Consider the following 23,905-nt stretch of genomic DNA (forward strand, 5'->3'; position numbering starts at 1 on the left):
AACAAGCAGGAAGAGAGAAAGAAAGTTCATTTAAAACAACTGCAGATATTATAAAATACTTGGGAATCTACCTGCCAACACAAACCCAGGGACTTTATGAATACAATTACAAAACACTTTTCACACAAATAAAGACAGATCTAAACAATTTGGGAAATATTAATTTTTCATAGATAGGCTGAACCAATATATTAAAAATTATAATTATACCTAAATTAATTTATTTTCTTCAGTGTCATACTAATCAAACTACCAAAACAAAAACAAAATTCATCTGGAAGAACAAAAGGTCAAGAATATCAAGGGAATCAATGAAAAAAGAAATGTGGAAAGTCAGTGGCCTTGCAGCACCAGATTTCAAACTCTATTCAAAGCAGTAATCATTAAAACAGTCTGGTATTAGCTAGGAAACAGAGTGGTAGATCAATTGACTAGATTAGGTGCACAATATACAGTGGTAAATGACCATTGTAATCTTGTGTTTGATAAACCCAAACATCCTAGCTTTTTGATCAAGAATTTATCATTTAACAAAAATTGCTGGGAAAACTGGAAAGCAGTTTGCCCGAAACTAGGCATTGACCAACATCTCACAATGAATATCAAGAAAAAATCAAAATGGGCACGAGATTTGGACATAAAGGGTGACATCATTTGTAAATTAGGTAAACATGGAAAAATATTACCTGTTAGATCTATGGAAAAGGGAATAGTTTATTACCAAACAAGAAATAGAGAAGATCACAGGAAATAAAATTGATTATATGAAATTAAAAAAGTTTTGCAGAAACAAAACCAAGTCAGCCAAAATTAGAAGGAAAGCAAGAAGCTGGGGGTAAAATTACAGGAAGTTTCTCTAATAAGTTCTGATTTCTCAAATATATAGGGAACTAAATCAAATTTATAAAAAGGAAGAGCTATTCCCTAATTAATAAATGGACAAAGGATATGAACAGGAAGTTTTCAGAAGAAGAAATTAAAGCTCTGAATAAATGAATAAATGCTCTAAATGAATAAAAGCTCTAAATCATTACTGATTGGAGAGTGTAAATTAACACAATTGAGGTACCAACTGACACTTATCAGACTGACTAACATGACAGAAAAGGAAAATGATGGATGCTGGAGGAGATGTAGAAAAACCGGGACACTAATGCACTGTTGGTAGAATTGTGAACTAATTTAGGAGAACAATTTGGAACTATACTTAAAGGGCTATAAAACTGTATATGTCCTTTGACCCAGCAATACCACTATTAAGTCTCCCAAAGGGATCAAAGTAAAAGAATAAGGACCTATATGTACAAAAATGTTTATAGCAGTTCTTTTTTGTGGTGGCAGAGTTGGAAATTTAGGGAATAACCATTAAATGAGGAATGGCTGAACAAGTTATGGTATATGAAAGTAATGGAATACTATTGTGCCATAAGAAGTGACCAGCATGATGGTTACAGAAAAAACCTGGGAAGACTTACATGAACTGATACAAACTGAAGTGAGCAGAGCCAAGAGATCATTGTTCAGAAAAACAGCAACATTGTAATGATGATCAAATATGAAAGACTTAGCTACTTTAATACAGTGAACCCAGGCAACTCCAAAGGACCATGATGAAAAATATTATCCACCTCCAAAGAGAGAACTGACAAACTGAGTATAGACTGAAGTATACTTTTCTCACTTTCTTTATTTTTCTTGCTTTTTTCTACAGCTAATATGGAAATATGTTTTGCATTATTTCACATGTATAACTGATGTCATTTGCCTTCTCGATGGATTGGGGAGGGAGGGAAGAAAATTTGGAATTCAAAAATTGTTTCAAATGTCACAGTCTTGTTAACATTTCTCACTCCATTGATTTTCAAATAACTTCAGAGAATTTAGGTCAAACTGGCCTTTTTTGTCCTTGTGCTCTTCCCAGTTGAGGAGCTCTGCTTCAAAGGGACATAGGTTATAGGAGCAGAAATGGAGGAAGTTCCCCTCCCCATTCACCTGCTGCCCTCTAATAGAGGTGCATGGGGAAACAGGCATCACAACTGTTCTGGGTGTGAGTGGCCAGAACTCTCCAATAGCTTTTACTGCCTCCACGTTTAGACTCTTAAAATCTTACAGAATTTGACCACTTTTCAGCCCAGTCTTACCCTTCATAAAGGGAGGATCAGGCGTTAGCATCCTTGCTAATAGTCACATCTTATTTTCTGTTATTATATCCCCTTCATAATGTTAACCCCAGGAGACAAGGCCACCTGCCTCCCTTGCCTGCCTAGCTGTATTTTCCTGACTTTTCATACACAGATATAACCAACCAAACCCTAGGAGACTTTAAGTTCACCTTGTGTTCAGTGAGAGAATCAATACTAGAACCAAAGTTGACTTTCAGGCTGTTGCACTTTCTTGCACACTACTTTTTCCACCTCCCTGGGCCTCAGGTTTCCTATCTGCTATAAGAGGGAGTTAGACTCAATGGGGTCTACGTTCCTTACTTGCTCTGGAAAGCTAAAATCAAACATTAGAGAAGAATGGTCATTTACTATCATCTTTCTTTCTGATAACTCTTGTAGCCTCCTTCAGACACCCAAGGACAAGTCTATTAAGCTGCCAGTCTCCTCTGAGTACACGTTAAACACTGTACAAACCCACTAGAAGTTGTCTGGGACCATGGTTGGACTAAAGCCCACAGATGTACCTCCCACCACTACGGTCAAGGTCCTAGGGGCTGGCACTGCTGCCTGCTTTGCTGACCTCTTCACGTTCCCATTGGACACAGCCAAAGTTCGCCTCCAGGTAAGTGTCCCTTTCAATGAGGGTCATCATTCAGTCTGATGGAATGAATTGAGTTTTAAAGCACAATGTGCCCTCCTAGCTTACAGACTGTCTCAGCTGGAATGGATTCCCAAGGTCATCTAGTCCAAACCCTAACTGAACAAGGGCTCTCCTCCACAGCATCCCACTCAGGTGGTCATTTGATCTCTGACTGAAGATACCCCATGATGAGAAATTCACTATCTCCCTTGTCAACCCTTTTGACAACTTTTGTCAACTGTGCCCTTTTGGCACAGTTCTCATTGGCAGGAAGTTGTCCTTATAGCAAACTAAAATCTGTCTCACTACTTCATTCACCCCATTGTTCTAGTTCTGCCTTCTGGACCAAGCAGAACAAGTCCATTTCCTCACTAGTAAATTAAGGAGCTTAGACTAGATGAATGCCAAGATCTCTTTTCACTTCTAGATTTTGTGATTCTGAGACAAATTGATATTCTACATGACAGACCTTCAAATACTTAAAGGCAGTTTCCATGTCCCCACTAAATCACCACTAGGCTAAACCTCTCCATTTCCCTCACCTAGTCCTCATATGGGCTTGTCCTCAGTCCTTTCATCATCCTGATCACCCTTTCCCTGATTCCTCACCCCTCTCTTCTGCCCTTCAGATCCAAGGAGAAACACGGACAGAGCAAGCAATTCAGAATGTGCGATACCATGGAGTACTGGGTACCATCAGGACCATGGTAAAGAACGAGGGCCCCACCAGCCTCTATAATGGCCTGATGGCTGGGCTGCAGCGCCAAATGAGCTTTGCCTCCATCCGAATTGGCCTCTATGACTCCGTCAAGCAGTTCTACACCCCCAAGGGAGCAGAAAGTGAGTGCTGGAGTTAGAGAGAGAATGAATCTCAGACCCAGGAGGCAACAGACCAGGATAGAGGGAGGCACCCATCGTGAAAGGCAGAACTGTCTTAATTTCCAATGCCAGCCAATATAACAAGCACTGGTGAAGCACCTGATATGTGCAAAGACCACTGTACTAGGGTCCAATAACAAAATGAAAAATATTGAATGCCTCCTTGGGGAGCTTACATTCTGCTGTGGGCGGTGGGTGCACCAGGCAAACAAACGAGAGGAAAGGAAACAGCAGAATCTGAACATTGAAAGAGCTCTAGTCTTGGAGCTGAAGACCGGAGTGGCCTGAAATCAAAACGACTGAAGGCCAAACCCCAGCTCTCTCTTACGAACCATGTGACCTTAATCAAGTTACTTACATTTTCTAGGCTTCAGTTTCTTTGTCAATTAAGAAAAACATTGGAATATTAAAGTATATTTCAATTTATGATCCTAATCCCGTAATACTAAAGCTCAGAGAGATTGAAAATAGATTCAAATTCTGTTTCCAGCACTTGTTAGCTCTCTGATCCTGACCAAGCTATTCTCCTTCAGCCTCAGTTTACACTTCTGTAAAATGGATATAATAGTTCTTGGGCAGTCTGCTTCATAGAATTATTATGAAATTATTTTGTAAAAAAAAAATAAAATAAAGCATTATAGAAATAGGACTGATTATATTAGAGCAGGAACCATAACACCTTTGTTCAAGAATTATGGATATAGATGGAATAATTAGGGGCCTGGAGACTACACCATATGAGGGGATATTCAGCCTAGAAAAAAAGGCTAATTGGGGGGATAAGATTGACATTGTCAAGTATATGAAAAGTTGTCACATGGAAGAGGGATTAGGCTTATTCTGCTTAGCCCTGAGGGCAAAATAATAGAAACTGAGTGAATATTACAGAGACACTGATTTAGGCTTGATGTGAGGAAAAAATTTTCTAACAATCAAAGCTGTTTCAAAGTACAATGTACTGCCTTAGAAAATGATGTATATGTATACACACATACACGCACTAAGAATCTAACCCAATGCCTTTATTGGATAAATGAGCAAAGTGAGCCCTAGAGACAGGAAGCAATTTATCTGAAGTCACAGTGCTTTGAAATACAGAGTGTGGACCCAAATCTAAATTTCACTCCAAACCTAAAGTTAACAAAATAGGATGAGATGATTCCGGGAGAGTTTCTGTCAGAGACCTGGCAGGACACTGGCTTACCTCTTCCCCTTTCTCTCTCTTCATCTCTTGCCCCGCAACAGACTCCAGTATCATGATTCGGATCCTGGCAGGATGCACAACAGGAGCCATGGCCGTGACCTGTGCTCAACCCACAGATGTGGTGAAGGTGCGTTTCCAGGCTAGTGTCCGACTGGGACCAGGAAGCAGCAGAAAATACAGTGGGACAATGGATGCTTACAGGACAATTGCCAAGGAGGAAGGGATCAGAGGCCTGTGGAAAGGTGGGTCTTGGTTCTGGAGTTGCTGGGCATTGAGTAGGACCAGTGCTACCCAGAGAATCAAGAGCCCTAAATGGGTAGAGGAAGTGGTGAATTTAAAGGGTCCTGAAAGTAACATCCCTTACCAAAACAACTATCCCCTACAATTCAGACACGAGGACCAGAGTTCTCCTAATAATAAGAATGGCCATGTCTGTAGTACTTTAAAGTTTACAAAGCACTTTCCTCACAACACCTAAAGAGATAGGTCATACAAGTATCCCTAGTTTACAAATGAAGAAACAGGCTCAGAGAGGTGAATCACCTTGCCTCCAGTCACACTGCTAGGAAGCATTGGAGGTAGGGTTCAAACCCAAGCCTTCTGATTCTGAGTTCAGTGCTCTTTCCTGAGGTACTGAAAGCATATATTATCTGGGAGAAGGAATATTCAGTCAGCAAACCATTGTCTCCCACAATCACCCTAATTTATCACACATTAGGTCTCCGACTCAGGTCATTCTGTGACTCATGGGTGAGATTTAGCCGAGGGTACTGAAGATCCTTTGCCTTGAGAAAAAGCTCTGGAGGCTTGGGGAATGGCTGTTATTTTCCAACGTTTGAAGGGCTGTCCTAGAGTAGAAGGAGCAGAATTCCCTCTCTTGGTCTCAAGGGGAAGAATTAAAGTCAGAAGGAGGAAATCATAAGAACTTTCAGCTCAGCAGAATTTCCTAACAAGAGCCAATCCACTGCTTTGCAGTGGCAGGTAGAGGGTCCCTCCTCCCTTGAGGTCTTCACTCAGAGGCCAGAGGACCAACTGTTAGGAAGATTGCAAAGGGATTTCTGCACTCAAGGGGAGGCTGGACTAGGTGACTTTTCAGGTCTCTGCACTTTAGTGCTAGAAGCACTAAAAGCATGCTAGGACTATGTATGATCAAAGATGGGGTCCTTGGAAGGCCTTTAGGGCACCTGGATGGCTTTGGTATCACAAAGTCCTACATTCAAATCTTGCCTCAGATACTTAACCCTAGGTAAGTCACTTTGCCTGTCTTTGCCTCAATTTCTACAACTACAAAATGGGAATAATAATTGCATCTCCTTCACAGGGTTGTCATGGGGATCAAACAAGATAATAAACATAAAGTCGCAGGCTCAGAAGGGTTTTTACAAATACCACCTGTTATTGTAGTTGAAGACCTGGATCCCAGCTCTGCTCCTGTATGACCAAGGGCAAATCCCTTCCCTCTGAAGTCATTCCTCGCCAATAAAATAAGGGGGCATTGGACTGTATGATTTCTAAGAGACTTCCAGGTCTGTCCCTCTTGTTCACAGGTCCCACTCAGACCCAACAAGCTGTGTTTTCCTCCAGCAAAGTCCTATTCTACTCCTCCATTGTGGTATGTTAATATCGATGGGTTCTTGAAAGATTTGCTGGTGGCACACAAACTCAGGCAGCTCCTACCAAGTTGGGAAGGCTGCATCTAGGGACATCCTCAGGGTGCCCTCAAGAGGATGGGTTTCTTGGCTGCAGCAAATGATAAAGCCTCTCCTGAGTCCTAGGAGAGAAGTGATGAGTGGCATAGATGGAGGGGAGGAGTTTCCATGCCTACAAAAATCACAGAACCTTCACTTATTGAAATCAAGTTCTTTTCAGCTGTGACACATTTTAGGGCCCAGGGGTGGGGAACCTGCACCCTCCAAGGCCACATGTGACCTTACTCTTTAAAGGGCACTGTTGGGCATGGGAGTGGCGAGCTACTAAGAGCCAAGGCTTTGGGGCAGCTCCCAGTCCCTAATAGTCCCAAGGCCAAGAGCAATCTTCTTGAGCATGTGTTTGGAAGAAAAGATGGGCCCATCCACAGCATAAGGGGCAGATCCCATGATTTTTTTGATCTCTGGACCTGTAGGAGAAGCTGCAGTATATGAATGGTTAATGGCAGCTCCCATTTCTATTCCCTTCTGGGGATGTGCTCACAATAGCTGGTCTATCTAGGGATTTCACTTCTTTTCCAGGCAGCATCTCAGGGGAAGAGTCAGGACCAGAAACCAGGGCTCCTTTGTCAACAGTCTCTTCTACCTCAATCAGGCTTCCTCAGCACCTTGTTCAAGTGTAATGGGAAGAGTCCTGGACTCTGTCCGGAGGAAGGACTAAGGCAGAAGACTGGCTTTTTTGTTCCAGTTCTACCAGTAACTCAGTGACTTTAAGCAGGTCTCTCAGTTTCCTAATCTAGGAAATAAGAGAATTAGACCAGATGGTTTCTAAGATAGTGCTTCCTAACCTTTTATGTGTCATGAATACCTTCAGCAGTCTAGATACCTTCCCAAAATAATATTTTTAAAAATTCATAATTTAAGGAAATGCTAAATTTCAGTTAGAGATGAGTGAAAATAAAGTTGTAATTTTTCCCCTTCCCAATTTTCCCCAAATTTATTCCCAGATGTATCCATCAGATCTGTCACTGGATCCCAGGTTAAGAACTCCTCCCTGTCCTAGGGTCCCTTCTTACACTTTTTTGCCTTAACCTTGGGCACTGAGGATTTGGCTTAGATATGAAGAAAGACTTTCCAGTGTTATTAACCAGGTTGTTGCAGGGGGAAAGTTGGGGCATGAGCTTTAAACCTTGGGCAGAATCTCATGACTATAATATTTGAGATACAAACCAAAAGCATGGGATTGGATTAAATGACTAACACTCCCTCCCCCAGTCCATCCTGAGGATTCTATTATTGTATATTTATAGCTCAATATTTTTGTCTCATCCCTCTAATAGACTGTGGGCTCTGTGAGGCTAGGGACCATGGCTTGTACAAACTTGCCATTTCTCCCAGAGCCTAGCAGAATGCTCCTCATCTAGTAGGCAATTATTAAATGTTTATCGAATTGAATTGAATTGGCTGCTTGCCTTGCTGACTTATTCCTTTCCCTCTTTCTAACAGGAACTTTACCTAACATTACCAGAAATGCCATTGTCAACTGTGCTGAGATGGTGACCTATGACATAATAAAGGAGGCACTGATAGACTACCACCTGATGACTGGTAAGGCTCTGGGCTTTTCTACAAACAACACAACTTTCATCTCCCTCACACACCCACCTCAGACTCTTTAGTGATCAGAAAATAGGGAAAGAAAGAGGCACTGCCAACACGATGAGGTTAACGTCAGGGCAACTGGGACCTGCCTCAGCTTTTAGAAGGAGTAGATGGTGCAATGGTGGGTCCACTAGCATATCAAACAGTCCCAGTACATTGAAAAAAGATTCTGCTCTGGAGGCCGTGAGGGCTGCATTTATAGCCCAGACTTTGCACTGACTTGCTCTGTGATCCTGGCCTGGTCACTACCTCTTGGCTTCAGTTTCCTCTTCTACAAAATGAGAGTTGGACTAGAATCAGGGGTTCTTAACTTGGGGGGCTGGGGAGCTGTGAACTTTTAAAAAATATTTTGATAACTATTTCAATATAATTGGTTTCCTTTGCAATCTGGTATGGTTACTTTATACTTTCTACTTTTATTGCATCCATTTCTGAGGGCTCTATATGCTTCACCAGACTGCCAAAGGGATCCATGACTCAGAAATGGTTAAAATCCCCTGGACTTGATCTCTAAGGTTTCTTTCAACTCTAATAGTGGTTCTATGACTATCAATATTTGCTGAGCACCTGCTATGTAACTGCAGCCTGCTCAGTGTGCTCAGTTACAGTCAGCACTATAAGGTGATAAAGAAACATGAACCATTGGTCCTGCCCTCACTGGATCGTAGAGTTGGAATTGGAAGGAACTTTAAAGGTGATCTGGTCCAACCCTCTCATTTTACAGTCCCAGAGATGTTAAATTATTTTCCAGGTCCTCTGGTTCAAAATACAACATGCTTTCAGGGGACTTCATAGCATTCCCAAGTTTACAATCTGTCTATAAAACAGAGAACAATCCAGCATTTAACTGCTTAATACTCATGGTTAAACCACTGGCCTAAGACTCAGAAGATTGATTGGTGTCCCTATTTGGGAGCTTCTTAGCTGTATGACTTTGGGCAAGTCACTTTCTCTGTATGTTTCCTTATCTGTGAAATAGGGAAGATACTCTTTGAATTGTTACTTTGCAGGGTTGTAAACCTTAAAATGTTATATAAATTCAAGTTACTTAGTAGACACACAGTCCAAGCAATTAGAAAAAAGAGAAGAAAGGGAGAGAGGAGGCTAATTGTCAGATTATCTGTATTAATAGCTGTCATTTAAAAGTTTTTTATTTTTTATTTTTTTAAAAGTTTTTTAAACATTTCAAAGTATTTTAAAGTTTGCCCACTTTATGTACGTCACTTCATATGATCCTAACAACATCTGGGTGAAGTACATGGTATTATTATGCCCTTTTTCAGTTGAGGAAAGTGAGGCTTATATAGGTTCAGCAACTTGCCCATGGTGATACAATTAATAAATTTAGGAAGAGAGTCTTTCCCTGACTTCAAGTTCAGAATTCTTTCTTTGCACTATACCATACTCCCTCTTAGCAGTGACCATATAGGGCTTTATGATTTACAAAGAATTTTATATCCATTTTCTCATTTGATCTATTAGAATTAGGGAAAAAAATCAATTCACACCTTCCCGTATGTATTCCAGAGACACAAATTCTCTCGTAATCTAAGACTGTCATGGATAAAGAGGCAAATATGAAGGACACAGATTAAATCAACACTCAAGCACTGAATTTATAGCATGTTAAACCATGTTAAATCACCTAATTAGAAGGATAAAAATGTGGAGACCAGCCATGAGACTTGTGTGCTTCAATTGAAATTTTTCAAATATTCTTGAGGGTCTCCCCTTTATTGGTACAGACTCTAAACCTTCCATGCTTTAGTAGATTAACTTTTTAAGTTGCTGTGAATAAAATGAAAAAAAAAAATCTTCCCCAAAGGATTAGATTCCTTGGTGAAGCAGATCATTTCTACCCTTTCTCCTTGAGTCCCTGACCTTCTTTTCATATTACTGATTGCGGCCTGCCAGTCCTCCACCTTGGATCAATCCCACCATTACCACCCTCACTCCTATACACATTTTGATGAATGTAAAAAAAATCACACAACCATTCTGACTAGGTCCACTACAAATTTATGTTACACAACCTTCACTGGGCCCTCATTATCACTAGTCAATCCTTCCCCACCTCCCTTATCAACTCCTTTATTAATCCCACTCTCTACAGAGGCTCTTCCACACCTTTTCATTCCTTCTCAAACTTCCCATGGCTTCCCCTCTTGCCACTCTCTCAGCTGAGAAACTTGCCTCATAGTTTACCAAAAAAATTGAGGCCATTCCTCAAGATCTCCTTCTCCCTTCTTCCTCATCCCATTTCACTCAGAGGTCCTTTACCACCATCTCCTCCTTTATCTCTGTGTCATACAAACTGGTGGCTTTACTTCTCTAACCCTCCACCTACAAAATAAATCCCATTCCATCCATTCTCCTTCAACAGATTAACCCCTCTGTCATCCCCACTTAAATCACTTATTTTCAATCTCTCCCTGTCTACTGGCTCTTTCCCTACTGCCCACAAGTATACCCATGTCTCCCCTATCCTCAAAAACCCCTAATCCTTCCATCCCAGCTAACCATCTTCCTATATCTCTTCTGTCTTTTGTGGGCAAACTCCTTGCAAAGGTTACCTACAATAGGTGCCAGACTTTCTCTCCTCTCACTCACTTCTTAACCCTTTATGAACTGGCTTCTACACATATCATTCCACCAAAACACCAAAGTTATCAAGAATCCGACATTCTCTTCTCTCTAGGTTTTTGAGATATCACTTTCCTGGTTCTCCTTCTATCTATCAGACCATTTTTCCTCAGTCTCCATTGCTGGGTTCTTATCTAGATCATACCCTCTAACTGTGGGTGTTTCACCAGACTCTGTTCTACTCTGGGCCTTCTTCTCCCTCTATACTACTTCACTTGGTCATCTCATCAGCTCCCATGGATTTAATTATCAGCAGTATGCTGATGATTCTCAAATTGACCTATGTTGCCCTACCCTTTCTGCTGACCTCTAGTGTTCCCATCTTCAATTGTTTTTCAGATATCTTGAACTAAATGTCCAGTAAACATCTTGAACTCAACATGTACAGAATTAAACTCATTATTTTTTCCTCTAAATACTCCCTTATTCCCATCTTTCCTCTTAATTGTCATGGGCAACACCATCCTCCCAGTCCCTCAACCTTGCAACCTAGGAATCACCCTAGATTTCTCACTATCTCTCACCCTTCCATATTCAATCTTTCACCAAGGTCTATTGATTTCACCTTTGTAACAACTTTCAAATGTGCTCCTTCTCCCCTCTGATACTGCCAGCACCCTGGTAAAGGTCCTCATCACCTCACACCTGAGCTGTAACAATAGCCTGCTGGTGGGTCTGCCTGCTTCAGATCTCTCCCCACTCCAATCCTTCCTTCCCTGACACCTAAGTGATTTTTCTAAAGTGTCGGTCTGACTATGTCATCCTCCCTACTCCAGTGACTCCCTATTATCTCTAGGATCAAATATAAAACCCTCTGTGTAACATTCAAAATCCTTTATAACCTAACCTCCCTGTACCTTTCCAATCGTTTTACAGCTTATTGCTTATCATATACTCTTCAATCCAGTGTCACTAGCCTTCTTGCTGTTCCACAAACAAGACAATCCATTTCTTGGCTCTGGTCATTTTCTGTGGCTGTCCCTATGCCTGGATGATCCTCTTTCCTCATCTGTCTACTGGCTTCCCTGAAGTTCCAACTAAAATCTCATTTTCTTTTATTTTAAAATTAATTAATTAATTAGTTTTTAGTTTTCAACATCCACTTTTAGAAGATTTTGAGTTTTAAATTTTTCTCCTCTCCCTCTTCCTCCCCCTCCCCAAGAAGGCATGCAATCTGATACAGGCTATACATGTATCATCATATTAAACATATTTCCTCATTAGTCACGTTGTGAAAGAAGAATCAGAACAAAAGGGGAAAACCACATAAAATCTCATCTTCTATGGGAAAATGTTCCAAACCCCTCTTAGTTCTGACACCTTCCTTCTCTCAATTATTTTGTACTTCTCCTGTATGTAGTTTGTACATATTTGTTTGTTTGTGATCTCCCCCATTCAATTGTGAGCTCTTTGAGGGGAGGAATTGCCTTTTGTTTCTTAGTGCTCAGCATAGTCCTGGCACATTATCGGTACTTTAAATGTTTACTGATTGATTGGTTGACTGACCTTCAGAACGTCAGAGTCTCCTAACCAGACTGGTGGTTGGACGACAGCCATACGTCCAAGTAGTGGTTGTGTGCCTTCCCTTCCTCCCTTCACTCCCCACTGGGTGTGGCCTCCTAGAACTTTGCTGTTAACACTTCTGAGAACATGTGTCACTTTCGTGAAAGAGAAATTAAAGAGGGTTTGAGTGGAGGATGGAGCAAGGAGGAAAAGGAAAGGAAAAAATAAGCATTTAGATAGCACCTACAAGTGCCAGGCACTAAGTCCTTTTTTTTTTTTTTTAAACAAATATTTCAACAACCCTGAGAAGTAAATGCTATTATTATCCCCATTTTACAGTTGAGAAACCAAGGCAAATAGAGATTAAGTGACTTGGCCAGGATCACACAGCTAGTAAGCATCTGAAGCTAGATTTGAACTCAGGTCTTCCTGACTCCAAGCCCAGTGCTACCTCAGACAGGACTTTCAAATCCGTACGGGGGAAGGGGAGTGCCTGCACACATTAAGAGTATGGGCTGCTGCACAGAAGATCAGTATGCCATATTCAGATTCCTAGCAACGGTTTGAGTTCATCATCTAGTCAGACCCACTGCTCCTAACCTCTCATTTTGTATTTAGCCAGAATTACCTACAAGACACAAAATGGAAGAAAAATAATGAGGAATAAAACTAAGCATCGGGCATTCTCACCACCCATTTCCCCAACTCCCTCCCACCACTCTGCAGGCCTAGGATAGTGTGAAGCCATTTTCCCTAGCTTCCATTGCTCATCAGCAGAATGCTAAGGTGCCAACAGGACTGGCGGTGGGACTAGGTGCACTAGAGTGCTTGGCGCTGGGACCAACAATAGAAACCAAGGCCCCGGATCCTCCTCACTCTCAGGATGGATCATAGAAATATCAGGCTAAGTGCTCACTCCTAATTCTTCTCTCTCTTCATCTGCCTCTCCTCTTCCTCCTTTTTAGACCCAGCTTCTCCATTTCGCCTCTGCTGCTTTAATGGCTACTCTAGAGATGCCACTCACATGCATATAAAATGTAAAAGGACTGGGGGGGTTCTGGCACATGTAAACAGAACTTACTAAGTGATCATTTAAGGTTACCAACTCTAGCTTCAATACACATTTAAGTATCTACTGCATGTGTGGTGCTAGAAAAGGTCCCTGTCCTTATGGACCTTAAAATCATGTGAGGGGTTACTGAGAAACACACAAATAAGTAAATATAAAATAATTCATAAGTGCCTCAGAGTCTACAAATAGCTAAGAAAAGTCTACCAAGTGAGGGAATGTGAGAAAGCTTCCTAGAGGAAGCAGACTTTGACTTGGGCTTTAAAGGATAGATAGGAATCAGCAGAGGTCAGGTAATCCATCCCAAGCATAGGGGATAGAGACACTCAGTGGGCATGCTCAGTGGAGCATTAGCTAAAGATGGAAAATAAGCTGGTGCCAGGGGATGTATTTCCTAGAAAACCAGGTTTATAAGTCTGAACTTTATTCAGTAGATAGTAGAGAACCACCAGAAAGTCATTAACAGTAGAATGACATGGCCAAATCTATTCCTATGGAATATTAGCATATTGACATGTGAAAGGAGAGCAGAAATGGGAAGACTGGTTAAGAGGCTACTGTAGAAGCTTGACCTTGAAAAGCTGAAAAGAAAATGTGCCCTTCCCTTCTTCACAGAGACGGAGGACCATAAGTGTGGCATGTAGCATTCACTGCCAGTCTTGGCTGATATGCTGCTTTTCCCCCCTCTTTTTTATTATTCTTTGACACAAGGGATGGCTCTCTAGGTAGGAAGGAAATAAAGATGATATAAAAATATATGTCTGTTTAAAGGTGTAACAGCAAGGACCCTGGCATACACAGGAGGGCCTACTGTACAGGTTCTTATTTCTGCTTTTCTAAAAGGAAAGCAATTTTTGAGGGGTCAACAATCACTTTAATCAAGGACATGTATCATTCACTTAGTTCAGGGGAAAAAGTCAGCAGCCTGAACTTCCGAGAAAATACAAACAGAAAGACCAACAGACAGGGCTTCCAACTGTCTGACCACAGACAATACATACCTCATTACCAGAAAGAGAAGCACCAACGTCTGTATTTTCAAAGCCAGGGGGCTTCTTAGAACAGCTGCCCAGAGTCTCATCTGGCACGTGAACCATCTCCAAAACAATAAGCCCCAAAGCAAAACCTCACCTCAGAGTATATACACACTTTTCAGGGCTGGAAGGCACAACCCTTGTGACCTGTGCCTCATTAGAAATTAACAAAAGTTGTGTGAGGCCTCTTAATGGGGGGGGAAGGTCTTTAACTCCTCCCCCACCCACCTTTAACCTTACATTAACCTTACAAAAGGTGGCTATCAGAATAGTTCAGGCTATAAGGTGAGCCCATGAAAAGCTAGTACAACTAAGGAGAAAGTGAAATAAAAGGGAGGTAGAACCAACCAGTTTGGGCAGCTGAGTGAATATGAGAGATGAAAAGAAAGGAAGAGCCTAAGATTACAGCTCTAGGAATGTGAACCTGGTGGAGCCCCACAGAAATAGTGGAGTCACAAAGAAAACTCCATGACAACAAACGAGAGAAGGCCCTTCTTCCTGTCCATCCCACAGCTCTTGGGGCCCCTCAGGAGAGGTGAACCAGTCTACAACATAACCTCTCCCCTTTCCTTTGCAGACAACTTCCCCTGCCACTTTGTCTCAGCCTTTGCAGCTGGCTTCTGTGCCACAGTTGTGGCATCTCCTGTAGATGTTGTGAAGACCCGATACATCAATTCCCCTCCTGGCCGCTACAGCAGCACCATGAATTGTATGCTGATCACTCTAAGGGAGGAAGGCCCTACAGCCTTCTACAAGGGGTGAGTCTTCCTTGCTCAAAGCTTTTTGTGCTATGGGGATCCTGGCTTTGAGCCTACACATTTGGATGGACAGGACAGTGCAGGAAGCACAGTGTAATGGAGAGAAGAACATTATGTGTGAAGTCAGGAAACTTGAGCTCTAGTTCTGACTTGACCACTCACTAGTTCTGTCATCTTGCACTAGCTTCTTCCTCTTTCTGAGCCAGAGTTTCCTTTTCTGTAAAATGATGGGGTTGGCATTAATATTTGCTAAGAAACATCTCCGTTTTGCTACAATTTGGCTCCAAATGGAGTGGAGTCTCTGTCTTGATCTTGACCTTCCACTGTGAACTAACAACAACCTGTTATATCAAGTAGAGCTCAGCCCTGAGGAGATCATAGGCTTTATCACTCTACAGACCAGTTGACTATCCATAGCCACAGAGTGCATCCCTAACCACAGCATTCACCATGCACTTATACATTATGGGTCAGGAGGGACACTAGTCAATAGAAGGTGGAAGAGTCTTGAGGGTTCAATGCACCACCATCACAAATACTGTGCTGAACAGGAGTCAGCATTACCTTTATCACTGATTCACTATGAGAAATTGGGGAAGTCCTTTGGTGTCTCTGTGTATCAATTCGATAAAACCCAAAAAAGTAGTCATTAGCCAATGTCAACTTGTATGGAGCTTTCTAGAGTCAGTCAATTAGTTAATCAATAAGCGTTTATTAAGTGCTTACTCTGTGCAAGGCACTATGAGCGCTGGGAATTTAAAGAAAAGAAAAAAGCAGCCCCTACTTTCAAGAAGCTCACATTCTAACAGGAGAGAAAACATGCAAATAATTAGGTCCATGGAAGATGTATTCAGAGGAGACAAAAGTCATTTGAAAGGAGAAATTATTAGCACTTGGGGAGGATGGGAATGGCCTCATGAAGAAGGCTGAATATGAGCTTAGCCTAGAAGGAAGCCAAAGAAACTAGGAGGCAGAAGTGAGGGGGCAGCGTATTCCAGACCTGGGGCAAGATACTACAAAGGCACAGAATCTGGAGGTGGAATTTTGTGTTCAAGAACTGAAAGTAGGCCAGTGTAGGTGGATCACAGAGGTCATAGAAGAGAGTAAAGTCTATGGAAACTGGGAAGGAAGGAGGTAGCCAGGTCGTGAAGAACTTTAAATGTCAAACATAAGACTCTATGTTTGATCCTAGAGGCCACACAGAGTCACTGAAGATCACTGAGCAGGGGGTGACATGGTCAAACCTATACACTAGAAAATCCTCCTTGGCAGCTGAGTAGAGAATGGATTGGAAAGGGGAGAGACTTGAGGAAAGGAGATCAATTAAAACACGATAGCAGTAGTTCCGGTGAAAGCTGATAAGGGCCTGAACTAGAATTGTGGCTTACATGAAGAAAATGGCATTTATAGTTGAGATGTTATAAAGGTAGAAAGGGTCAAGATTTTACAGCTGATCAGGTACATAGAGTAAGAGGACCTAAAGAAAGAAAGGATGACACCAATGTTATAAGCCTGGGTGACTGGGATGACAGTAATGCCCTAATAGAGGGTACTAAAAGGGGGTAGATTTTGAGGGAAAGACAATGAGTTCTGTTTTACACATGTTAAGTTTGAGATGCTTACAGGGTGTACAGTTGGAGATGCATGACTATAGCTCAGCAGAGACCAGGGCTACCTGTATAGATCTGGGAATCATCTTCATGGAGGTGATAACTGAATCTAACGAGCTCATGAGATCATGCAGTGAGATAGCATAGAGGGAAAAGAGAAGAGTACCACCCACCACAGAGCCCATGCTCGGTGGGCATGACATCAATAAAGATCCAGAAAAGGAGACTGAAAAGAAAGGAATACACAGAAGGGAGAACCAAGAAAGGACAAAGGAGAGAGTAGCCAGAGAAAGGTGACTGATAGCATCAAATGCTGCAGAGAGGTCAAGGAGAATCCAGAGTGAGAAAAAGTCATTAGATTTGGCAATTAAGTGATCACTGGTAACTTGATATTATGGAGAGAGCAGTTTCATCTGAATGAGGTTGGAAGCCAGAGGGCAAACAGGAAATGAAGTGGAAGCTTTCTCTGGTTGGTTAGCCTGAGGAAAGAGAAGAAAGAGGACAAGAACTAGCAGCTCAAGCAAGGATCTTATAAGGGTGGGGAGAAATGGAGCTCCTCTGTGATCTATGCTACTTAACTATGTCTATCAATAATTTGGATAAAATAATAGATGGAATGTTTATCAGATTGATAGGTGACACAACACTACTAAGGTTGGTTAATAGAATGGATGAAAGAGTGAGGATACAAATATCTCAATAATCTAGAACACTGAGCTAAATATTAAAAAATTTAAATATAGTCAGGATATAAGATCTAAGCCTTGGGGTCACATATCCATTCAGTTACTGAATATTTTCATTTACACCTCCACGTCATTTCTCCTAGCTGACTGCTTCTCTCTACTCTCACAGGTGGGGGGGGGTAGAGAAGGGGGGAACCTGTGGTCTTGAGGCCACATGTGGCCCTCTAGGTCCTCAAGTGCAACCCTTTGATTTGAACAAATCTGTTCCGTGAAGTTTGAATTCAAAGGGCCACACTTGAGGACCTAGAGGGCCACATGTGATCTCAAGACCACAGGTTCCCCACCTTGCCTTAGGCCATCATCACCTCTTCCCTAGGCTGTCGTGATAGACTCCTAATTCCCTGCCTCAAGTCTCTCCTCTCTCCAATTCATCTTCAACACAGCTGTCAAAATGATTTTCCTAAAGTGCAAGTTTAATTATATTACTCCCCTACTCAGACTCCAGTGCCTCCTTATTACCTGTAGGATCATATCCATCACTCTCCTTCCTTCACTATAAGATGTAGCCAAACTTGCCTTCTTGCTGTTCCTCACAACCGTCCATCTCTCATCTCTGAGCCTTTGCACTGGCTACCCCTCCCCTATACCTGGAATGCACTCCCTCTTCACCTCTATCATCTAAAAATCCCTATTTTCCTCTAAGGCTCACTTAGCTCAAGACTTCTCATGATCTCTCCCTGTATTGATAGTGTTGTCCCCAACATCTTCCATTTTTTATCTACTTGATATTTACATACGTATACATATATATACTTTGTCTCCCTTGTCTACACTGAGTTCCTTGAGGGCAGGGACCATTTTTGTTTTGATCTTGTATCCTCAGCTCCTAACATGTTGCCTAAACTTGCTTAATAAAAAGCAAGGGCTTAATAAAAGCTTGATGGTTAGTTGATGTGGAAAAGTGATTAAACCTTAGTACAGGGTGAAGCACAGATTCCTGGGCCACTCCAGTAACTTTTTGGTTGAGGTCAAATCATTGTAACTAATCTTTAGATCCAGTTACTTGACCAGTTCTGAATTCATCTAAAAACTCAGTTGTTACCTCTCCATCTGTTCCACAATGATAACATAAGAGACCTGGTCAAATGCGTTAGTTCCATTGGGGGAAACTATATCAGTAGTCATTCTTCTGCCCTCTCATTTGAGAAACCATGTCAAAAAAGGAAATAAAGTTAGACCAACATGCTCTTCTTGGATGAAGTTTTCTTTCTCTCTCTTGAAATGACTTTGCATTCCTTTCACACACTGCTGTGTTTTTCATCTTTGTACCTGTTCCCGATGCCCAGCATAGTGACCTGGACGTAGTGGTGGTGAAGAATTTTTTGTTGAATTGAATTGAAGTTGGCTCTCTATAATCATGGATTCATTTTCTGTTTACTAACCATCCCTTCAACCATAAGTTCTAGAATTTTTCCAGGAATAAAAATTAATATTAATGGGCTACCATTTGTAGGCTCGATTCTCTTCCTTTCTTAGAAGGCCAGACCATTTGCCTTTCTCCAGTCTTGGGATGCCCTTGCTATTCTCCATGATGTTTCAAAGACCCCTCACAGTGGCTCAGCAGTTATAGCTTCCAGTTTTTCACACCCTAAGATACAGTTTGGCCTGATGATGGAAACTCACCAAGGGAAGCTAGATGCTCTTTTATGATCCCCTTGTTCATCTTGGACATCAGCTTTCTATTAGCCCTTTTATTCTGTCTTCTCCAGTCTAAAAATCATTCTCCTTGACAGAGGAAAAAGAAGCCAATAAGAGCTGAGCAGCTCTACCTTCTTTTCCTTTTCAGCACATGCTCCACTCCAAGCAATGTCTCCTTTATCTCCCTCTTGCCCCAGTGGAGCTTTTGAAAATGCTTTTGTCTGTGTTAAGCTTTCCTTGCTGGCCTTGGCTCATTATGGTTTTACACTCATGGTCTGGCAGGACCATGCCATGCTTTTCTACTCACCCTTTCCCCCCCGCTCTTGAATTCCAACTTTAGTATATGTCTTTTAAGAATTCTAAGTTCCCTGGATATCTGTATCTGTTTCTTTAGACAACTATATTCATAGAAATTGTTTTTCTGAATCTTCCTAATTTAATTCTTGAGAGCTCCCCATCTCTTCTAGGTGAATTTCCATTTTAGAATTTAGGCAATGGGATCCTACCCCTGCTCAGAGTCCTTTAATACCTCCTGTTCAAAAATTGAGAATATTTCCCTAACTGTATCCAGCTTTTCTCTCTCTACTATGAATTCTAATCTGGAATGAGCATTACCACAAGGTTCTCATCATTTCTACTTCAGCACCCAGTTCTTGTTTCTTGATGAGAATCAGGTGCAAAACAGCAGTCCCCCAGAGTTGGTTCCTCCAACTTTTGAAGACATGAAATTTAATTTAGGTAAGTGAGGTTCAGAGGAGGTAAGTGATCTGCTGATGGTTAAACAGCTAAAAAATGAAAGAGCTAATACTGGCACAGATCTTTTGACTCCAAGACCAATTCTCTTTCTGGGATGCTTGCCTCTCTGGGATACAAAGATAGAAATTACACAGACCCCAATTAAAATGCAATAGGAGAAGAGTAAGTACACAAATAATTATAATACATGAGAGAGTGAAAAAAAGGAGAGGTCCAGGAAAATTGTGAAGAGAAGACTGAGGAGAGGAGAAATCAGTGCCATGCCCTGACCAGCTAAAAGCATAATACAAGACTTTATTAGGAATTCTAGAGATATCTGAAGATGTAGTTGTTATCTTCTGACATCTAAAGGACTTAGATGGAAAAGAAGGAACAGACTTGTTTTATGTGACTCAAAAGGTATGAACTAGGACCAGCAGGTAGAAGTGACCTCAGAAGGCACACTTTGATTCAATATAAAAGAACTTTCTAAGTATTTGCACTATCTCACTTAGAATAAATGGGTTCTGGGAGTGAGGTTCTAGTCAATGGAGGCATTCAAACATAGCATAGATCATGCTCATCAAGAAGACTGCAAAGGGGATTTCTACATTGAGAATTCTGCATTTCTACATTGGGTCAGGCTAGATGCTCTCTAAGAGTACTTCCAGTTCTGAGAGTCTATGATTAAATGCACAAGACTAGAAGAATCCTAGACAGTTTTTACCAACTTATAATAGTCATTCAGGGGATCACAAGAATGATCACTTGTTCAGTCAACAGATATGTTTAAAGTGTCTGCTCTATACAATACCTTGTGCTATTATCCAGGCCTGTTTGACTCAAATGTCTACTTGTTCTTTTCACTCTAGATTCACTCCTTCCTTTCTTCGTTTGGGATCCTGGAATGTGATGATGTTTGTGACATATGAACAGTTGAAACGGGCCATGATGAGACTCCAGATGTCCTGGGAATCTTCATTCTAACCAAAAAGAGAAGATTATTGGAATATGGGAAATCATAAGACTGATAAATATATACATACGTCTCTATGTACATGTATATGTATGTATATATACACATATATACATATATAGAGAGAAAGATAAACATTTATATTTGCTTGCTGCCAAATCTTAAGAAATATCCTTTCACAGACTGAAACTTGAAGAGATGAAGAAGAAAAGGTAGATAAGAAGGAAGTTTCCAACTTTTGGATACTCTGTCTTAGGAACTGCCTTGTCATATATTGACAAGATAAAATCATAAATTATATTAATTTTTGAAACATATCAAGGTTAATGCCTAATATTTAGGCAAGAGAAGATAAATTCAAACAGACCTATTTGGGAAAATCAGAAGGTATGGTGGATGTATGCTGGACATTGGTTTAGAAAATTAATTGAGAGCAGTTCAAGAGACTTTAAGCAAAGCAAGAGATGAATAGGTATTTAAGTTTCTACTCACTGGGGAATCTAGGATATAGGTGGTAATTTATCAAAATCACAGAAGCTCAGTGCTGGAAGGAATGTCAGATCACTTCTAATCCAACCTGTATCTGAACAGCAATCTCCTCAATAAAGTCCTGGACAAGTTGTATCTTGTTTGTCTTTCATCATCCACAAGCTTTATTGAACACTCAGAGCCTATTCTGCACTAGGATCCAGAGACAGAATCTAAATTGAATTCTAGAAAACTGGGGGTTTTCTAGCCCAAAGAAGCAATGCTGTATATTAGCCCTTAGGAAAAGGCTATGAATTTAGAATTGTGGGAGTAAAGAGAACTCCTGATTCTTGATGACTGGCAGCAGAGTATAAGTTCTGACAGGTCCTACCATACAGGAAAGGTTTTAACCACAAGTCTGATAATAAACTGTATATCTGTCATCCAAGAACTAGCCTACCTAAGGGCAAAGAAGTTCATATCACCTCAACACTGGCTTCCAGGAGAATTCCTTCAGCCAAAGAAATTCATGAAGACTGTTTACTAATCTGTGACAAGGTTGGAATACAACTTAGTAGGCACACACAAATGAGAACACAGCTCCTTGAATAAGAATTATAGGGTTATGTTCAGGTGCTTAGTAAAATATGATGATGATGATGATGATGATGATGATGATGATGATGATGATGATGATAGAAGAAGAAAGAGGAGAAGGAGATAGAAGTAGAGGAGGAGGAAGAGAAAAATTGAGACAATTATGTCACTGAAGGAACTATTTTCAAGGTAGGGAGTAAAGATGGTATAGCAAAAAGAGTATTGGACCTGGAGTCAGGGAAGTCCTGAATTAAAATCTAGTCTCTGACACTGTCTACAGACAAGTGAGTTTAGATCTCTCAGCTTCAGTTTCTTCAATTGTAAAAGGAGGACAATACATATAGCACCTGCTTCACAGGGCTGTTGTAAGAAAGATGTACAGAAAAGTTTACACTTCTAAAGAAATGAAGTTGTTATTACTATAGAGGAAAAGTTCTGTCCACCCTGAGGTTGATGGGACAGGAAACAGACAAAGCACATTTATACCTGCTCTGAAGTAGAGAACAAGACTGTCTGTTGGGAATGTTTAGAAGCCAGCTCACCAAACAATCATGGGGTGAGGAGATGGACAGAGAAGGGGCTGCACAAAGAAGTACACTAGAAGCCTCTGGGACTGGCTGGTCCTCTGTTTCAGGGATGGACTACAAAGAGCTTTGCACTTGAAGTCACAGAGATTGGGTACCACGTCCTAGCTGTAACATTTAGTAGCTTTAAGATCCTGAGTGAATTACTTTCCCTTTCTGAACTTCAGTCTCCTCATCTATGAAATGAGTGGGTGGGACTAGATAATCTCTAAGGTCCCTTCCAAGCACCAGCAATTCACATGATGGTGAGGACTGATTTTAGTTTTGTATTCTCAGCACCTAAACTGATGCCTTGCACATTGCAGATGCTTAATTGAACTGAGAGAAGACTCTGTAAACCCATAGTACAACCTTACATTCTGCTTAGCCCCAGAGGGCATAAATAAAACTAAGGGAGGGCAAATTATAATGAGTTTGATTTTAGCTCAATATATAAAGAAGAACTTCCAGTAAATAGAGTTGTCTGAATGGACTGTCTCTATTTCATGTTAGTGAGACTGTTCAAGGAAAAGCTGGAGAAGAACCTGCTAGAGGTGTAAAGAGTTTTTATCAATCCAGCAGATGAACTCTGAGTTCCTTTCCAATTCTGAAGTTTTATGATTCTATGACAATTTCTATTCAATCTTCTTGCAGATCAGATAGGGTAATGGATTGAAATGAAGACCATGCCAGCTTCTTTTTTCTGGGCTTAAGTTTTCCTTCTTTGCAGAAAGAAAAGATTTAATCTCATAGGTTACTTCCAGCTCCAAAATTCTACGATGGTAAAACAATTGTAAGACTTCAAGCACATATCATTTCTTTGCTCAACAGGAAAGGTGGAGATAAGAGAAAACTGGAAGACCCTTCAAGATGGTGCTAGGAAGAGGTTCTTCCCTGTTAGACCCTTAGAGGGTTGCCATATTTTCTAATTTGGTAGCATTCACACCTTTTGCTTCTTTCTCTCTGTTCTCAAATCTTTGTCCTTGAACAAAAGCAACATATTCATTCATCATCTGCACATCCCCAAACCTAAGAGGGGAGAAGAAAAAGCAGATCTGAGATTTTTCAAATACACAAATTGACTAATATAAGCAAAGATAGATTTTTATTACTTCTCTTGGACTTTTCGAATTATTGAGTGCCTGGAATATTTACAGCAAAATAAGACAACCTATTTTTCTTCTGATAAGATTAAGATTTGGTAAGTAGATACTAGAAACTAAAACCTTAGGTGTTAGCATTTAAGTTTCTAGAAGGCCATGATTTAAATGGATTTTATATGGAAGAACTTCCATAAACTTGACGAAAAAACACTATTTTGACTCTCTGGGGAACTTTAAGCTTGAAATGCTTTGTCTAAAACCAACACCAA

At 40.9% G+C, this 23,905-nt stretch overlaps 1 protein-coding gene across 1 annotated transcript; it reads left to right on the forward strand.

Annotated features, from left to right (window-relative positions):
* Positions 1 to 2,578: 2,578 nt before the first annotated feature.
* Positions 2,579 to 21,515, forward strand: LOC140505179 (putative mitochondrial transporter UCP3). The gene is made up of 6 exons (XM_072610883.1): positions 2,579 to 2,784; positions 3,432 to 3,642; positions 4,927 to 5,127; positions 8,038 to 8,139; positions 15,020 to 15,200; positions 20,802 to 21,515. The coding sequence occupies exons 1-6, from the start codon at positions 2,659 to 2,661 to the stop codon at positions 20,914 to 20,916; spliced, it is 936 nt and encodes a 311-aa protein (XP_072466984.1). The 5' UTR covers positions 2,579 to 2,658; the 3' UTR covers positions 20,917 to 21,515.
* Positions 21,516 to 23,905: the final 2,390 nt, after the last annotated feature.

This window comes from Notamacropus eugenii, chromosome 5, assembly GCF_028372415.1.
Source record: "Notamacropus eugenii isolate mMacEug1 chromosome 5, mMacEug1.pri_v2, whole genome shotgun sequence".
NCBI lineage: Eukaryota > Metazoa > Chordata > Mammalia > Diprotodontia > Macropodidae > Notamacropus > Notamacropus eugenii.

Excerpts from the sequence above, each read along its gene's own strand:
- LOC140505179 (XM_072610883.1), top strand. The coding sequence starts at position 2,659 with ATGGTTGGACTAAAGCCCACAGATGTACCTCCCACCACTACGGTCAAG. Across the intron at positions 2,785-3,431 it reads CAGCCAAAGTTCGCCTCCAG|ATCCAAGGAGAAACACGGAC; the intron begins GTAAGTGTCCCT and ends TCTGCCCTTCAG. Across the intron at positions 5,128-8,037 it reads GATCAGAGGCCTGTGGAAAG|GAACTTTACCTAACATTACC; the intron begins GTGGGTCTTGGT and ends TCTTTCTAACAG.